The 20205-nt window shown below is 46.5% G+C and overlaps 1 protein-coding gene across 1 annotated transcript in view; it reads left to right on the top strand.

Annotated features, from left to right (window-relative positions):
- LOC143490931 (uncharacterized) overlaps positions 1 to 20205 on the top strand; it is a 59701-nt gene that overhangs the window by 23547 nt on the left and 15949 nt on the right. The window contains exons 14-24 of the mRNA XM_076989506.1: positions 80 to 340; positions 560 to 820; positions 1130 to 1608; positions 1744 to 2553; positions 3355 to 4087; positions 4136 to 4269; positions 7426 to 8241; positions 8893 to 9121; positions 10796 to 11023; positions 11078 to 11328; positions 12901 to 20147. Coding sequence (XP_076845621.1) covers positions 80 to 340; positions 560 to 820; positions 1130 to 1608; positions 1744 to 2553; positions 3355 to 4087; positions 4136 to 4269; positions 7426 to 8241; positions 8893 to 9121; positions 10796 to 11023; positions 11078 to 11328; positions 12901 to 20147 — 11449 coding nt within the window. The remainder of the gene's footprint in view (positions 1 to 79; positions 341 to 559; positions 821 to 1129; positions 1609 to 1743; positions 2554 to 3354; positions 4088 to 4135; positions 4270 to 7425; positions 8242 to 8892; positions 9122 to 10795; positions 11024 to 11077; positions 11329 to 12900; positions 20148 to 20205) is intronic.

Below are 20205 nucleotides of genomic sequence, written 5' to 3'. Positions count from 1 at the left end.
TCAGCTGTCAAATCAACAACCTCTCCTACTACTCTGAGCACTGCCAGTACATCCACACCACAAACATCTTCAACACAAGCCCCTTCAACTACAACTTCAGCTGCCACATCAACAACCTCTCCAACAACTTTGAGCTCCACCAGTACATCCACTCCACAAACAACTTCAACACTGGCCACTTCAACTTCAGCTGCCACATCAACAACCTCTCCAATAACTTTGAGCATTGCCAGTACATCCACACCACAAACAACTTCAACACAGGCCCCTTCAACTATAACTTCAGCTGAGACAACATCTGCCTCATCAACAACCACTGCAACAACTTTGAGCACCACCAGTACATCCACTCCACAAACAACTTCAACACTGGCCACTTCAACTTCAGCTGCCACATCAACAACCTCTCCTACTACTCTGAGCACTGCCAGTACATCCACACCACAAACGTCTTCAACACAAGCCCCTTCAACTACAACTTCAGCTGCCACATCAACAACCTCTCCAACTACTCTGAGCACTGCCAGTACATCCACACCACAAACATCTTCAACACAAGCCCCTTCAACTACAACTTCAGCTGCCACATCAACAACCTCTCCAACAACTTTGAGCTCCACCAGTACATCCACTCCACAAACAACTTCAACACTGGCCACTTCAACTTCAGCTGCCACATCAACAACATCTCCTACTACTCTGAGCACCTCCAGTACATCCACACCACAAACAACTTCAACACAAGCTCCTTCAACTACAACTTCAGCTGAGACAACATCTGCCACATCAACAACCACTGCAACAACTTTGAGCACCACCAGTACATCCACTCCACAAACAAGTTCAACACTGGCCACTTCAACTTCAGCTGCCACATCAACAACCTCTCCTACTACTCTGAGCACTGCCAGTACATCCACACCACAAATGTCTTCAACACAAGCCCCTTCAACTACAACTTCAGCTGCCACATCATCAACCTCTCCAACAACTTTGAGCACCACCAGTACATCCACTCCACAAACAACTTCAACACTGGCCACTTCAACTTCAGCTGTCAAATCAACAACCTCTCCTACTACTCTGAGCACTGCCAGTACATCCACACCACAAACATCTTCAACACAAGCCCCTTCAACTACAACTTCAGCTGCCACATCAACAACCTCTCCAACAACTTTGAGCTCCACCAGTACATCCACTCCACAAACAACTTCAACACTGGCCACTTCAACTTCAGCTGCCACATCAACAACCTCTCCAACAACTTTGAGCATTGCCAGTACATCCACACCACAAACAACTTCAACACAGGCCCCTTCAACTATAACTTCAGCTGAGACAACATCTGCCACATCAACAACCACTGCAACAACTTTGAGCACCACCAGTACATCCACTCCACAAACAACTTCAACACTGGCCACTTCAACTTCAGCTGCCACATCAACAACCTCTCCAACAACTTTGAGCATTGCCAGTACATCCACACCACAAACAACTTCAACACAGGCCCCTTCAACTATAACTTCAGCTGAGACAACATCTGCCACATCAACAACCACTGCAACAACTTTGAGCACCACCAGTACATCCACTCCACAAACAACTTCAACACTGGCCACTTCAACTTCAGCTGCCACATCAACAACCTCTCCTACTACTCTGAGCACTGCCAGTACATCCACACCACAAACGTCTTCAACACAAGCCCCTTCAACTACAACTTCAGCTGCCACATCAACAACCTCTCCAACTACTCTGAGCACTGCCAGTACATCCACACCACAAACATCTTCAACACAAGCCCCTTCAACTACAACTTCAGCTGCCACATCAACAACCTCTCCAACAACTTTGAGCTCCACCAGTACATCCACTCCACAAACAACTTCAACACTGGCCACTTCAACTTCAGCTGCCACATCAACAACATCTCCTACTACTCTGAGCACCTCCAGTACATCCACACCACAAACAACTTCAACACAAGCTCCTTCAACTACAACTTCAGCTGAGACAACATCTGCCACATCAACAACCACTGCAACAACTTTGAGCACCACCAGTACATCCACTCCACAAACAACTTCAACACTGGCCACTTCAACTTCAGCTGCCACATCAACAACCTCTCCTACTACTCTGAGCACTGCCAGTACATCCACACCACAAACATCTTCAACACAAGCCCCTTCAACTACAACTTCAGCTGCCACATCAACAACCTCTCCAACAACTTTGAGCATTGCCAGTACATCCACACCACAAACAACTTCAACACAGGCCCCTTCAACTATAACTTCAGCTGAGACAACATCTGCCACATCAACAACCACTGCAACAACTTTGAGCACCACCAGTACATCCACTCCACAAACAACTTCAACACTGGCCACTTCAACTTCAGCTGCCACATCAACAACCTCTCCAACAACTTTGAGCATTGCCAGTACATCCACACCACAAACAACTTCAACACAGGCCCCTTCAACTATAACTTCAGCTGAGACAACATCTGCCACATCAACAACCACTGCAACAACTTTGAGCTCCACCAGTACATCCACTCCACAAACAACTTCAACACTGGCCACTTCAACTTCAGCTGCCACACCAACAACCACTGCAACAACTTTGAGCACCACAAGTACATCCACTCCACAAACAACTTCAACACTGGCCACTTCAACTTCAGCTGCCACATCAACAACCACTGCAACAACTTTGAGCTCCACCAGTACATCCACTCCACAAACAACTTCAACACAAGCCCCTTCAACTACAACTTCAGCTGAGACAACATCTGCCACATCAACAACCACTGCAACAACTTTGAGCACCACCAGTACATCCACTCCACAAACAACTTCAACACTGGCCACTTCAACTTCAGCTGCCACATCAACAACCTCTCCTACTACTCTGAGCACTGCCAGTACATCCACACCACAAACGTCTTCAACACAAGCCCCTTCAACTACAACTTCAGCTGCCACATCAACAACCTCTCCAACAACTTTGAGCACCACCAGTACATCCACTCCACAAACAACTTCAACACTGGCCACTTCAACTTCAGCTGTCACATCAACAACCTCTCCTACTACTCTGAGCACTCCCAGTACATCCACACCACAAACATCTTCAACACAAGCTCCTTCAACTACAACTTCAGCTGAGACAACATCTGCCACATCAACAACCACTGCAACAACTTTGAGCACCACCAGTACATCCACTCCACAAACAACTTCAACACTGGCCACTTCAACTTCAGCTGCCACATCAACAACCTCTCCTACTACTCTGAGCACTGCCAGTACATCCACACCACAAACGTCTTCAACACAAGCCCCTTCAACTACAACTTCAGCTGCCACATCAACAACCTCGCCAACAACTTTGAGCACCACCAGTACATCCACTCCACAAACAACTTCAACACTGGCCACGTCAACTTCAGCTGTCACATCAACAACCTCTCCTACTACTCTGAGCACTGCCAGTACATCCACACCACAAACATCTTCAACACAAGCCCCTTCAACTACAACTTCAGCTGCTACATCAACAACCTCTTCAACAACTTTGAGCTCCACCAGTACATCCACTCCACAAACAACTTCAACACTGGCCACTTCAACTTCAGCTGCCACATCAACAACCTCTCCAACAACTTTTAGCATTGCCAGTACATCCACACCACAAACAACTTCAACACAGGCCCCTTCAACTACAACTTCAGCTGAGACAACATCTGCCACATCAACAACCACTGCAACAACTTTGAGCACCACCAGTACATCCACTCCACAAACAACTTCAACACTGGCCACTTCAACTTCAGCTGCCACATCAACAACCTCTCCAACAACTTTGAGCTCCACCAGTACATCCACTCCACAAACAACTTCAACACTGGCCACTTCAACTTCAGCTGCCACATCAACATCTCCTACTACTCTGAGCACCTCCAGTACATCCACACCACAAACAACTTCAACACAAGCTCGTTCAACTACAACTTCAGCTGAGACAACATCTGCCACACCAACAACCACTGCAACAACTTTGAGCACCACCAGTACATCCACTCCACAAACAACTTCAACACTGGCCACTTCAACTTCAGCTGCCACATCAACAACCTCTCCTACTACTCTGAGCACTGCCAGTACATCCACTCCACAAACAACTTCAACACAAGCCGCTTCAACTACAACTTCAGCTGAGACAACATCTGCCACATCAACAACCACTGCAACAACTTTGAGCTCCACCAGAACATCCACTCCACAAACAACTTCAACACTGGCCACTTCAACTTCAGCTGCCACACCAACAACCACTGCAACAACTTTGAGCACCACAAGTACATCCACTCCACAAACAACTTCAACACTGGCCACTTCAACATCAGCTGCCACATCAACAACCACTGCAACAACTTTGAGCTCCACCAGTACATCCACTCCACAAACAACTTCAACACAAGCCCCTTCAACTACAACTTCAGCTGAGACAACATCGGCCACACCAACAACCACTGCAACAACTTTGAGCTCCACCAGTACATCCACTCCACAAACAACTTCAACACAAGCCGCTTCAACTACAACTTCAGCTGAGACAACATCTGCCACATCAACAACCACTGCAACAACTTTGAGCTCCACCAGTACATCCACTCCACAAACAACTTCAACACTGGCCACTTCAACTTCAGCTGCCACACCAACAACCACTGCAACAACTTTGAGCACCACAAGTACATCCACTCCACAAACAACTTCAACACTGGCCACTTCAACTTCAGCTGCCACATCAACAACCACTGCAACAACTTTGAGCTCCACCAGTACATCCACTCCACAAACAACTTCAACACAAGCCCCTTCAACTACAACTTCAGCTGAGACAACATCTGCCACATCAACAACCACTGCAACAACTTTGAGCACCACCAGTACATCCACACCACAAACGTCTTCAACACAAGCCCCTTCAACTACAACTTCAGCTGCCACATCAACAACCTCTCCAACAACTTTGAGCACCACCAGTACATCCACTCCACAAACAACTTCAACACTGGCCACTTCAACTTCAGCTGTCAAATCAACAACCTCTCCTACTACTCTGAGCACTACCAGTACATCCACACCACAAACATCTTCAACACAAGCCCCTTCAACTACAACTTCAGCTGCCACATCAACAACCTCTCCAACAACTTTGAGCTCCACCAGTACATCCACTCCACAAACAACTTCAACACTGGCCACTTCAACTTCAGCTGTCACATCAACAACCTCTCCTACTACTCTGGGCACTGCCAGTACATCCACACCACAAACATCTTCAACACAAGCCCCTTCAACTACAACTTCAGCTGCCACATCAACAACCTCTCCAACAACTTTGAGCTCCACCAGTACATCCACTCCACAAACAACTTCAACACAAGCCCCTTCAACTACAACTTCAGCTGAGACAACATCGGCCACACCAACAACCACTGCAACAACTTTGAGCTCCACCAGTACATCCACTCCACAAACAACTTCAACACAAGCCGCTTCAACTACAACTTCAGCTGAGACAACATCTGCCACATCAACAACCACTGCAACAACTTTGAGCTCCACCAGTACATCCACTCCACAAACAACTTCAACACTGGCCACTTCAACTTCAGCTGCCACACCAACAACCACTGCAACAACTTTGAGCACCACAAGTACATCCACTCCACAAACAACTTCAACACTGGCCACTTCAACTTCAGCTGCCACACCAACAACCACTGCAACAACTTTGAGCACCACAAGTACATCCACTCCACAAACAACTTCAACACTGGCCACTTCAACTTCAGCTGCCACATCAACAACCACTGCAACAACTTTGAGCTCCACCAGTACATCCACTCCACAAACAACTTCAACACAAGCCCCTTCAACTACAACTTCAGCTGAGACAACATCTGCCACATCAACAACCACTGCAACAACTTTGAGCACCACCAGTACATCCACTCCACAAACAACTTCAACACTGGCCACTTCAACTTCAGCTGCCACATCAACAACCTCTCCTACTACTCTGAGCACTGCCAGTACATCCACACCACAAACATCTTCAACACAAGCCCCTTCAACTACAACTTCAGCTGCCACATCAACAACCTCTCCAACAACTTTGAGCTCCACCAGTACATCCACTCCACAAACAACTTCAACACAAGCCCCTTCAACTACAACTTCAGCTGAGACAACATCGGCCACACCAACAACCACTGCAACAACTTTGAGCTCCACCAGTACATCCACTCCACAAACAACTTCAACACTGGCCACTTCAACTTCAGCTGCCACACCAACAACCACTGCAACAACTTTGAGCACCACAAGTACATCCACTCCACAAACAACTTCAACACTGGCCACTTCAACTTCAGCTGCCACATCAACAACCACTGCAACAACTTTGAGCTCCACCAGTACATCCACTCCACAAACAACTTCAACACAAGCCCCTTCAACTACAACTTCAGCTGAGACAACATCTGCCACATCAACAACCACTGCAACAACTTTGAGCACCACCAGTACATCCACTCCACAAACAACTTCAACACTGGCCACTTCAACTTCAGCTGCCACATCAACAACCTCTCCTACTACTCTGAGCACTGCCAGTACATCCACACCACAAATGTCTTCAACACAAGCCCCTTCAACTACAACTTCAGCTGCCACATCAACAACCTCTCCAACAACTTTGAGCACCACCAGTACATCCACTCCACAAACAACTTCAACACTGGCCACTTCAACTTCAGCTGTCAAATCAACAACCTCTCCTACTACTCTGAGCACTGCCAGTACATCCACACCACAAACATCTTCAACACAAGCCCCTTCAACTACAACTTCAGCTGCCACATCAACAACCTCTCCAACAACTTTGAGCTCCACCAGTACATCCACTCCACAAACAACTTCAACACAAGCCCCTTCAACTACAACTTCAGCTGAGACAACATCGGCAACACCAACAACCACTGCAACAACTTTGAGCTCCACCAGTACATCCACTCCACAAACAACTTCAACACAAGCCGCTTCAACTACAACTTCAGCTGAGACAACATCTGCCACATCAACAACCACTGCAACAACTTTGAGCTCCACCAGTACATCCACTCCACAAACAACTTCAACACTGGCCACTTCAACTTCAGCTGCCACACCAACAACCACTGCAACAACTTTGAGCACCACAAGTACATCCACTCCACAAACAACTTCAACACTGGCCACTTCAACTTCAGCTGCCACATCAACAACCACTGCAACAACTTTGAGCTCCACCAGTACATCCACTCCACAAACAACTTCAACACAAGCCCCTTCAACTACAACTTCAGCTGAGACAACATCTGCCACATCAACAACCACTGCAACAACTTTGAGCACCACCAGTACATCCACTCCACAAACAACTTCAACACTGGCCACTTCAACTTCAGCTGCCACATCAACAACCTCTCCTACTACTCTGAGCACTGCCAGTACATCCACACCACAAATGTCTTCAACACAAGCCCCTTCAACTACAACTTCAGCTGCCACATCAACAACCTCTCCAACAACTTTGAGCACCACCAGTACATCCACTCCACAAACAACTTCAACACTGGCCACTTCAACTTCAGCTGTCAAATCAACAACCTCTCCTACTACTCTGAGCACTGCCAGTACATCCACACCACAAACATCTTCAACACAAGCCCCTTCAACTACAACTTCAGCTGCCACATCAACAACCTCTCCAACAACTTTGAGCTCCACCAGTACATCCACTCCACAAACAACTTCAACACAAGCCCCTTCAACTACAACTTCAGCTGAGACAACATCGGCCACACCAACAACCACTGCAACAACTTTGAGCTCCACCAGTACATCCACTCCACAAACAACTTCAACACAAGCCGCTTCAACTACAACTTCAGCTGAGACAACATCTGCCACATCAACAACCACTGCAACAACTTTGAGCTCCACCAGTACATCCACTCCACAAACAACTTCAACACTGGCCACTTCAACTTCAGCTGCCACACCAACAACCACTGCAACAACTTTGAGCACCACAAGTACATCCACTCCACAAACAACTTCAACACTGGCCACTTCAACTTCAGCTGCCACATCAACAACCACTGCAACAACTTTGAGCTCCACCAGTACATCCACTCCACAAACAACTTCAACACAAGCCCCTTCAACTACAACTTCAGCTGAGACAACATCTGCCACATCAACAACCACTGCAACAACTTTGAGCACCACCAGTACATCCACTCCACAAACAACTTCAACACTGGCCACTTCAACTTCAGCTGCCACATCAACAACCTCTCCTACTACTCTGAGCACTGCCAGTACATCCACACCACAAATGTCTTCAACACAAGCCCCTTCAACTACAACTTCAGCTGCCACATCAACAACCTCTCCAACAACTTTGAGCACCACCAGTACATCCACTCCACAAACAACTTCAACACTGGCCACTTCAACTTCAGCTGTCAAATCAACAACCTCTCCTACTACTCTGAGCACTGCCAGTACATCCACACCACAAACATCTTCAACACAAGCCCCTTCAACTACAACTTCAGCTGCCACATCAACAACCTCTCCAACAACTTTGAGCTCCACCAGTACATCCACTCCACAAACAACTTCAACACTGGCCACTTCAACTTCAGCTGCCACATCAACAACCTCTCCAACAACTTTGAGCATTGCCAGTACATCCACACCACAAACAACTTCAACACAGGCCCCTTCAACTATAACTTCAGCTGAGACAACATCTGCCACATCAACAACCACTGCAACAACTTTGAGCACCACCAGTACATCCACTCCACAAACAACTTCAACACTGGCCACTTCAACTTCAGCTGCCACATCAACAACCTCTCCTACTACTCTGAGCACTGCCAGTACATCCACACCACAAACGTCTTCAACACAAGCCCCTTCAACTACAACTTCAGCTGCCACATCAACAACCTCTCCAACAACTTTGAGCACCACCAGTACATCCACTCCACAAACAACTTCAACACTGGCCACTTCAACTTCAGCTGTCAAATCAACAACCTCTCCTACTACTCTGAGCACTGCCAGTACATCCACACCACAAACATCTTCAACACAAGCCCCTTCAACTACAACTTCAGCTGCCACATCAACAACCTCTCCAACAACTTTGAGCTCCACCAGTACATCCACTCCACAAACAACTTCAACACTGGCCACTTCAACTTCAGCTGCCACATCAACAACCTCTCCAACAACTTTGAGCATTGCCAGTACATCCACACCACAAACAACTTCAACACAGGCCCCTTCAACTATAACTTCAGCTGAGACAACATCTGCCTCATCAACAACCACTGCAACAACTTTGAGCACCACCAGTACATCCACTCCACAAACAACTTCAACACTGGCCACTTCAACTTCAGCTGCCACATCAACAACCTCTCCTACTACTCTGAGCACTGCCAGTACATCCACACCACAAACGTCTTCAACACAAGCCCCTTCAACTACAACTTCAGCTGCCACATCAACAACCTCTCCAACTACTCTGAGCACTGCCAGTACATCCACACCACAAACATCTTCAACACAAGCCCCTTCAACTACAACTTCAGCTGCCACATCAACAACCTCTCCAACAACTTTGAGCTCCACCAGTACATCCACTCCACAAACAACTTCAACACTGGCCACTTCAACTTCAGCTGCCACATCAACAACATCTCCTACTACTCTGAGCACCCCCAGTACATCCACACCACAAACATCTTCAACACAAGCTCCTTCAACTACAACTTCAGCTGAGACAACATGTGCCACATCAACAACCACTGCAACAACTTTGAGCACCACCAGTACATCCACTCCACAAACAAGTTCAACACTGGCCACTTCAACTTCAGCTGTCAAATCAACAACCTCTCCTACTACTCTGAGCACTGCCAGTACATCCACACCACAAACATCTTCAACACAAGCCCCTTCAACTACAACTTCAGCTGCCACATCAACAACCTCTCCAACAACTTTGAGCTCCACCAGTACATCCACTCCACAAACAACTTCAACACTGGCCACTTCAACTTCAGCTGCCACATCAACAACCTCTCCAACAACTTTGAGCATTGCCAGTACATCCACACCACAAACAACTTCAACACAGGCCCCTTCAACTATAACTTCAGCTGAGACAACATCTGCCACATCAACAACCACTGCAACAACTTTGAGCACCACCAGTACATCCACTCCACAAACAACTTCAACACTGGCCACTTCAACTTCAGCTGCCACATCAACAACCTCTCCTACTACTCTGAGCACTGCCAGTACATCCACACCACAAATGTCTTCAACACAAGCCCCTTCAACTACAACTTCAGCTGCCACATCATCAACCTCTCCAACAACTTTGAGCACCACCAGTACATCCACTCCACAAACAACTTCAACACTGGCCACTTCAACTTCAGCTGTCAAATCAACAACCTCTCCTACTACTCTGAGCACTGCCAGTACATCCACACCACAAACATCTTCAACACAAGCCCCTTCAACTACAACTTCAGCTGCCACATCAACAACCTCTCCAACTACTCTGAGCACTGCCAGTACATCCACACCACAAACATCTTCAACACAAGCCCCTTCAACTACAACTTCAGCTGCCACATCAACAACCTCTCCAACAACTTTGAGCTCCACCAGTACATCCACTCCACAAACAACTTCAACACTGGCCACTTCAACTTCAGCTGTCACATCAACAACCTCTCCTACTACTCTGAGCACTGCCAGTACATCCACACCACAAACATCTTCAACACAAGCCCCTTCAACTACAACTTCAGCTGCCACATCAACAACCTCTCCAACAACTTTGAGCTCCACCAGTACATCCACTCCACAAACAACTTCAACACAAGCCCCTTCAACTACAACTTCAGCTGAGACAACTTCGGCCACACCAACAACCACTGCAACAACTTTGAGCTCCACCAGTACATCCACTCCACAAACAACTTCAACACAAGCCGCTTCAACTACAACTTCAGCTGAGACAACATCTGCCACATCAACAACCACTGCAACAACTTTGAGCACCACAAGTACATCCACTCCACAAACAACTTCAACACAAGCCCCTTCAACTACAACTTCAGCTGAGACAACATCTGCCACATCAACAACCACTGCAACAACTTTGAGCACCACCAGTACATCCACTCCACAAACAACTTCAACACTGGCCACTTCAACTGCAGCTGCCACATCAACAACCTCTCCTACTACTCTGAGCACTGCCAGTACATCCACACCACAAACGTCTTTAACACAAGACCCTTCAACTACAACTTCAGCTGCCACATCAACAACCTCTCCAACAACTTTGAGCACCACCAGTACATCCACTCCACAAACAACTTCAACACTGGCCACTTCAACTTCAGCTGTTACATCAACAACCTCTCCTACTACTCTGAGCACTGCCAGTACATCCACACCACAAACATCTTCAACACAAGCCCCTTCAACTACAACTTCAGCTGCCACATCAACAACCTCTCCAACAACTTTGAGCTCCACCAGTACATCCACTCCACAAACAACTTCAACACTGGCCACTTCAACTTCAGCTGCCACATCAACAACCTCTCCTACTACTCTGAGCACTGCCAGTACATCCACACCACAAATGTCTTCAACACAAGCCCCTTCAACTACAACTTCAGCTGCCTCATCAACAACCTCTCCTACAAATTTGCACATTGCCAGTACATCCACACCACAAACAACTTCAACACAGGCCCCTTCAACTACAACTTCAGCTGAGACAACATCTGCCACATCAACAACCACTGCAACAACTTTGAGCACCACAAGTACATCCACTCCACAAACAACTTCAACACAAGCCCCTTCAACTACAACTTCAGCTGAGACAACATCTGCCACATCAACAACCACTGCAACAACTTTGAGCACCACCAGTACATCCACTCCACAAACAACTTCAACACTGGCCACTTCAACTTCAGCTGCCACATCAACAACCTCTCCTACTACTCTGAGCACTGCCAGTACATCCACACCACAAACGTCTTTAACACAAGCCCCTTCAACTACAACTTCAGCTGCCACATCAACAACCTCTCCAACAACTTTGAGCACCACCAGTACATCCACTCCACAAACAACTTCAACACAAGCCGCTTCAACTACAACTTCAGCTGAGACAACATCTGCCACATCAACAACCACTGCAACAACTTTGAGCACCACAAGTACATCCACTCCACAAACAACTTCAACACAAGCCCCTTCAACTACAACTTCAGCTGAGACAACATCTGCCACATCAACAACCACTGCAACAACTTTGAGCACCACCAGTACATCCACTCCACAAACAACTTCAACACTGGCCACTTCAACTTCAGCTGCCACATCAACAACCTCTCCTACTACTCTGAGCACTGCCAGTACATCCACACCACAAACGTCTTTAACACAAGCCCCTTCAACTACAACTTCAGCTGCCACATCAACAACCTCTCCAACAACTTTGAGCACCACCAGTACATCCACTCCACAAACAACTTCAACACTGGCCACTTCAACTTCAGCTGTTACATCAACAACCTCTCCTACTACTCTGAGCACTGCCAGTACATCCACACCACAAACATCTTCAACACAAGCCCCTTCAACTACAACTTCAGCTGCCACATCAACAACCTCTCCAACAACTTTGAGCTCCACCAGTACATCCACTCTACAAACAACTTCAACACTGGCCACTTCAACTTCAGCTGCCACATCAACAACCTCTCCTACTACTCTGAGCACCGCCAGTACATCCACACCACAAACGTCTTCAACACAAGCCCCTTCAAATACAACTTCAGCTGCCACATCAACAACCTCTCCAACAACTTTGAGCTCCACCAGTACATCCACTCTACAAACAACTTCAACACTGGCCACTTCAACTTCAGCTGCCACATCAACAACCTCTCCTACTACTCTGAGCACCGCCAGTACATCCACACCACAAACGTCTTCAACACAAGCCCCTTCAAATACAACTTCAGCTGCCACATCAACAACCTCTCCAACAACTTTGAGCTCCACCAGTACATCCACACCACAAACAACTTCAACACTGGCCACTTCAACTACAACCTCAGCTGAGACAACATCTGCCACATCAACAACCACTGCAACAACTTTGAGCTCCACCAGTACATCCACTCCACAAACAACTTCAACACTGGCCACTTCAACTTCAGCTGCCACATCAACAACCTCTACTACTCTGAGCACAGCCAGTACATCCACACCACAAACAACTTCAACACAAGCCCCTTCAACTACAACCTCAGCTGAGACAACATCTGCCACACCAACAACCACTGCAACATCTTTGAGCACCACCAGTACATCCACTCCACAAACTACTTCAACACTGGCCACTCCAACTTCAGCTGTCATATCAACAACCTCTCCTACTACTCTGAGCACCGCCAGTACATCCACACCACAAACAACTTCAACACAAGCTCCTTCAACTACAACTTCAGCTGAGACAACATCTGCCACACCAACAACCACTGCAACATCTTTGAGCACCACCAGTACATCCACTCCACAAACTACTTCAACACTGGCCACTCCAACTTCAGCTGTCACATCAACAACCTCTCCTACTACTCTGAGCACCGCCAGTACATCCACACCACAAACAACTTCAACACAAGCTCCTTCAACTACAACTTCAGCTGAGACAACATCTGCCACACCAACAACCACTGCAACATCTTTGAGCACCACCAGTACATCCACTCCACAAACAACTTCAACACTGGCCACTTCACCTTCAGCTGCCACATCAACAACCTCTACTACTCTGAGCACAGCCAGTACATCCACACCACAAACAACTTCAACACAAGCCCCTTCAACTACAACTTCAGTTGCCACATCAACAACCTCTCCAACAACTTTGAGCATTGCCAGTACATCCACACCACAAACAACTTCAACACAGGCCCATTCAACTACAACTTCAGCTGAGACAACATCTCCCTCACCACCAACCACTGCAACAACTTTGAGCACCACCAGTACATCCATGCCACAAACAACTTCAACACTGGCCTCTTTATCTTCAACTTCGGCTGAAACAACCACTTCATCCCCACCACAAACAACTTCAAAATTGGCAACTTTAACTTTAGCTGAGACAACATCTTCAGCCACATCAACAACCTCTCTAACAACTTTGAACACCGCCAGTACATCCACACCACAAACAACTTCAACACTGGCCACTTCAACTTCAGCTGCCACATCAACAACATCTCCTACTTTTCTGCGCACCGCCAGTACAACCACACCACAAACAACTTCAACACAAGCTTCTTCAACTACAACTTTAGCTGAGACAACATCTGCCACACCAACAACCATTGCAACAACTTTGAGCACCACCACTACATCCACTCCACAAACAACTTCAACACTGGCCACTTCAACTTCAGCTGCCACATCAACAACCTCTCCAACAACTTTGAGCATTGCCAGTACATCCACACCACAAACAACTTCAACACTGACCACTTCAACTTCAGCTGCCACATCAACAACCTCCCCAACAACTTTGAGCATTGCCAGTACATCCACACCACAAACAACTTCAACACTGGCCACTTCAACTTCAGCTGCCACATCAACAACCTCTCCTACTACTCTGAGCACTGCCAGTACATCCACACCACAAACGTCTTCAACACAAGCCCCTTCAACTACAACTTCAGCTGCCTCATCAACAACCTCTCCAACAACTTTGAGCATTGCCAGTACATCCACACCACAAACAACTTCAACACAGGCCCCTTCAACTACAACTTCAGCTGAGACAACATCTGCCACATCAACAACCACTGCAACAACTTTGAGTATTGCCAGTACATCCACACCACAAACAACTTCAACACTGGACACTTCAACTTCAGCTGCCACATCAACAATGTCTCCAACAACTTTGAGCATTGCCAGTACATCCACACCACAAACAACTTCAACACTGGCCACTTCAACTTTAGCTGCCACATCAACTACCTCTCCTACTACTCTGAGCACCGCCAGTACATCCACACCACAAACATCTTCAACACAAGTCCCTTCAACTACAACTTCAGCTGAGACAACATCTGCCACATCAACAACCACTGCAACAACTTTGAGCTCCACCAGTACATCCACCCCACAAACAACTTCAACACTGGCCACTTCAACTTCAGCTGCCACAACAAACACTGCAACAACTTTGAGCTCCACCAGTACATCCACTCCACAAACAACTTCAACACTGGCCACTTCAACTTCAGCTGACACATCAACAACCTCTCCTACTACTCTGAGCACCGCCAGTACATTCACACCACAAACGACTTCAAAACAAGCCCCTTCAACTAGAACTTCAGCTGAGACAACATCTGCCACATCAACAACCACTGCAACAACTTTGAGCTCCACCAGTACATCCACTCCACAAACAACTTCAACACTGGCCACTTCAACTTCAGCTGCCACATCAACAACCTCTCCTACTACTCTGAGCACTGCCAGTACATCCACACCACAAACGTCTTCAACACAAGCCCCTTCAACTACAACTTCAGCTGCCTCATCAACAACCTCTCCAACAACTTTGAGCATTGCCAGTACATCCACACCACAAACAACTTCAACACTGGACACTTCAACTTCAGCTGCCACATCAACAATGTCTCCAACAACTTTGAGCATTGCCAGTACATCCACACCACAAACAACTTCAACACTGGCCACTTCAACTTTAGCTGCCACATCAACAACCTCTCCTACTACTCTGAGCACCGCCAGTACATCCACACCACAAACATCTTCAACACAAGTCCCTTCAACTACAACTTCAGCTGAGACAACATCTGCCACATCAACAACCACTGCAACAACTTTGAGCTCCACCAGTACATCCACCCCACAAACAACTTCAACACTGGCCACTTCAACTTCAGCTGCCACAACAAACACTGCAACAACTTTGAGCTCCACCAGTACATCCACTCCACAAACAACTTCAACACTGGCCACTTCAACTTCAGCTGCCACATCAACAACCTCTCCTACTACTCTGAGCACTTCCAGTACATCCACACCACAAACGTCTTCAACACAAGCCCCTTCAACTACAACTTCAGCTGAGACAACATCTGCCACACCAACAACCACTGCAACAACTTTGAGCACCACAAGTACACCCACTCCACAAACAACTTCAACACTGGCTACTTCAACTTCAGCTGCCAAATCAACAACCACTGCAACAACTTTGAGCTCCACCAGTACATCCACTCCACAAACAACTTCAACACTGGCCACTTCAATTTCAGCTGCCACATCCACAACCTCTCCAACAACTTTGCGCATTGCCAGTACATCCACACCACAAACAACTTCAACACAGGCCCCTTCAACTACAACTTCAGCTGAGACAACATCTGCCACATCAACAACCTCTGCAACAACTTTGAGCATTGCCAGTACATCCACACCACAAACAACTTCAACACTGGCCACTTCAACTTCAGCTGCCACATCAACAACCTCTCCTACAAATTTGCACATTGCCAGTACATCCACACCACAAACAACTTCAACACAGGCCCCTTCAACTACAACTTCAGCTGAGACAACATCTGCCACATCAACCACTGCAACAACTTTGAGCATTGCCAGTACATCCACACCACAAACAACTTCAACACTGACCACTTCAACTTCAGCTGCCACATCAACAACCTCTCCAACAACTTTGAGCATTGCCAGTACATCCACACCACAAACAACTTCAACACTGGCCACTTCAACTTCAGCTGCCACATCAACAACCTCTCCTACTATTCTGAGCACTGCCAGTACATCCACACCACAAACGTCTTCAACACAAGCTCCTTCAACTACAACTTCAGCTGAGACAACATCTGCCACATCAACAACAACTGCAACAACTTTGAGCATTGCCAGTACATCCACACCACAAACAACTTCAACACTGGCCACTTCAACTTCAGCTGCCACATCAACAACCTCTCCTACTATTCTGAGCACTGCCAGTACATCGACACCACAAACGTCTTCAACACAATCTCCTTCAACTACAACTTCAGCTGAGACAACATCTGCCACACCAACAACCACTGCAACAACTTTGAGCTCCACCAGTACATCCACTCTACAAACAACTTCAACACTGGCCACTTCAACTTCAGCTGCCACATCAACAACCTCTTCTACTACTCTGAGCACCGCCAGTACATCCACACCACAAACGTCTTCAACACAAGCCCCTTCAAATACAACTTCAGCTGCCACATCAACAACCTCTCCAACAACTTTGAGCATTGCCAGTACATCCACACCACAAACAACTTCAACACTGGCCACTTCAACTACAACTTCAGCTGAGACAACATCTGCCACATCAACAACCACTGCAACAACTTTGAGCTCCACCAGTACATCCACACCACAAACAACTTCAACACTGGCCACTTCAACTTCAGCTGCCACATCAACAACCTCTCCTACTACTCTGAGCACCACCAGTACATCCACACCACAAACAACTTCAACACAAGTTCCTTCAACTACAACTTCAGCTGAGACAACATCTGCCACACCAACAACCACTGCAACATCTTTGAGCACCACCGGTACATCCACTCCACAAACAACTTCAACACTGGCCACTTCAACTTCAGCTGCCACATCAACAACCTCTACTACTCTGAGCACAGCCAGTACATCCACACCACAAACAACTTCAACACAAGCCCCTTCAACTACAACTTCAGCTGAGACAACATCTGCCACACCAACAACCACTGCAACAACTTTGAGCACCACCAGTACATCCACTCCACAAACTACTTCAACACTGGCCACTCCAACTTCAGCTGTCACATCAACAACCTCTCCTACTACTCTGAGCACCGCCAGTACATCCACACCACAAACAACTTCAACACAAGCTCCTTCAACTACAACTTCAGCTGAGACAACATCTGCCACACCAACAACCACTGCAACATCTTTGAGCACCACCAGTACATCCACTCCACAAACAACTTCAACACTGGCCACTTCACCTTCAGCTGCCACATCAACAACCTCTACTACTCTGAGCACAGCCAGTACATCCACACCACAAACAACTTCAACACAAGCCCCTTCAACTACAACTTCAGTTGCCACATCAACAACCTCTCCAACAACTTTGAGCATTGCCAGTACATCCACACCACAAACAACTTCAACACAGGCCCATTCAACTACAACTTCAGCTGAGACAACATCTCCCTCACCACCAACCACTGCAACAACTTTGAGCACCACCAGTACATCCATGCCACAAACAACTTCAACACTGGCCCCTTTATCTACAACTTCGGCTGAAACAACCACTTCATCCCCACCACAAACAACTTCAAAATTGGCAACTTTAACTTTAGCTATGACAACATCTTCAGCCACATCAACAACCTCTCTAACAACTTTGAGCACCGCCAGTACATCCACACCACAAACAACTTCAACAACTTTGAGCACCATGAATACATCCACTCCACAAACAAGTTCAACACTGGCCCCTTCAACTTTAGCTGAGTCATCTTCAGCCACCTCAACAGCCTATCCAAAACCTTTGAGCACTGCTAGTACATCTACACCACAAACAAGTTCAACACTGACCACTTCAACTTCAGCTGAGACAACATCTTCATCCACACCAACCACTCCAACAACTTTGAGCACTGCATCTTCAACTGAGACACACATGGCATCTACACTTATAAGTCCTACAACTAGTTCAACCAAATCATCTTTGACTAAATCCACTGCATTCATATCACAGAGAACATCTTCATCAGTATTGACCAGTTTATCTTCTTCTACTTCACATGCAACCGCTTCAACCACACCAACCACTTTAACTGCATCTTCTCCACATTCAACCACTGCAACTATTACAATAACAAAGATAACCACTTTGGCTTCCTCATCTACATTCCTCCCACAGTTAACCGATGCATTCAAACTGCAAACTACGCCAATTCAATATAATTCAACCACATACACACCACAGATTGCACATTCAGTATTGGGAAATTCATCTACTACACAGAAAGTAAGTGCATCAACATCACAGATAACAGCAACCTCTTTGGTATCTTTACCTGCATCCACAACAGAGCAGATAACTTCAGCATCGATGAGTTCGACTGCATCCAGAACACAGCCAGTGATTTTGGCCTCTTCTACTGAATCCACTCCAAAGATTACATTATCAATATTGACCCCTTCAACTGCAAACACTGGGTCACCAACTCAGACAACCACGAAAAGTGCAGTATCAACTGCTTCAGAACCATTTTTTCCCCTAAGCACTAAACGAGCATTAACTACTGTACCAATTACATTTACTGTCCAGTCACCAACATCAATGGTAATTATAACAACTACCAATAAAAGCAGTACAATTACAAATACAGCTCTATTAGCAACTCCTAAAACAACAGAATCAACAGACACATCCTTGGTCTTTACGAATGCATCTATTCCTCAGTCTTCAAACAAAACTGTATCTACAACTGCAGTTTCAACTATTTCACCATCTAATGTTATTATAAATACAAAGACCACTGGAGGATCTTTATCACAGTCAGCAACCACAACAGAATCAATGGTAGCACAGTCAGTGGGAACAAAAATGACACTGGACAACAGCACAAGTGAAGGGCCAAGTACACCAGTAACTGAGAAATCTACTATACCTACTACTTCATGGGAAGAGCTGTCAGTCCAAGTTCAAATGTCAACCACAATTTGGGCATCTGCAAATATTTCAGGACAACATACAACACTCTCATATAAAAACCTTATGACGTCTGGAACTTCTCTCTCTGTAAGGTATGTCTAATTCATGATACTCAAAGTAATTCATAAGAGATGTGTTTATTTTAAATAT

This window comes from Brachyhypopomus gauderio, unplaced genomic scaffold (assembly GCF_052324685.1).
Source record: "Brachyhypopomus gauderio isolate BG-103 unplaced genomic scaffold, BGAUD_0.2 sc68, whole genome shotgun sequence".
NCBI lineage: Eukaryota > Metazoa > Chordata > Actinopteri > Gymnotiformes > Hypopomidae > Brachyhypopomus > Brachyhypopomus gauderio.
The sequence above is the reverse complement of the archived record's forward strand: the minus strand, read 5'-3'. Positions and strand labels throughout refer to the sequence as shown.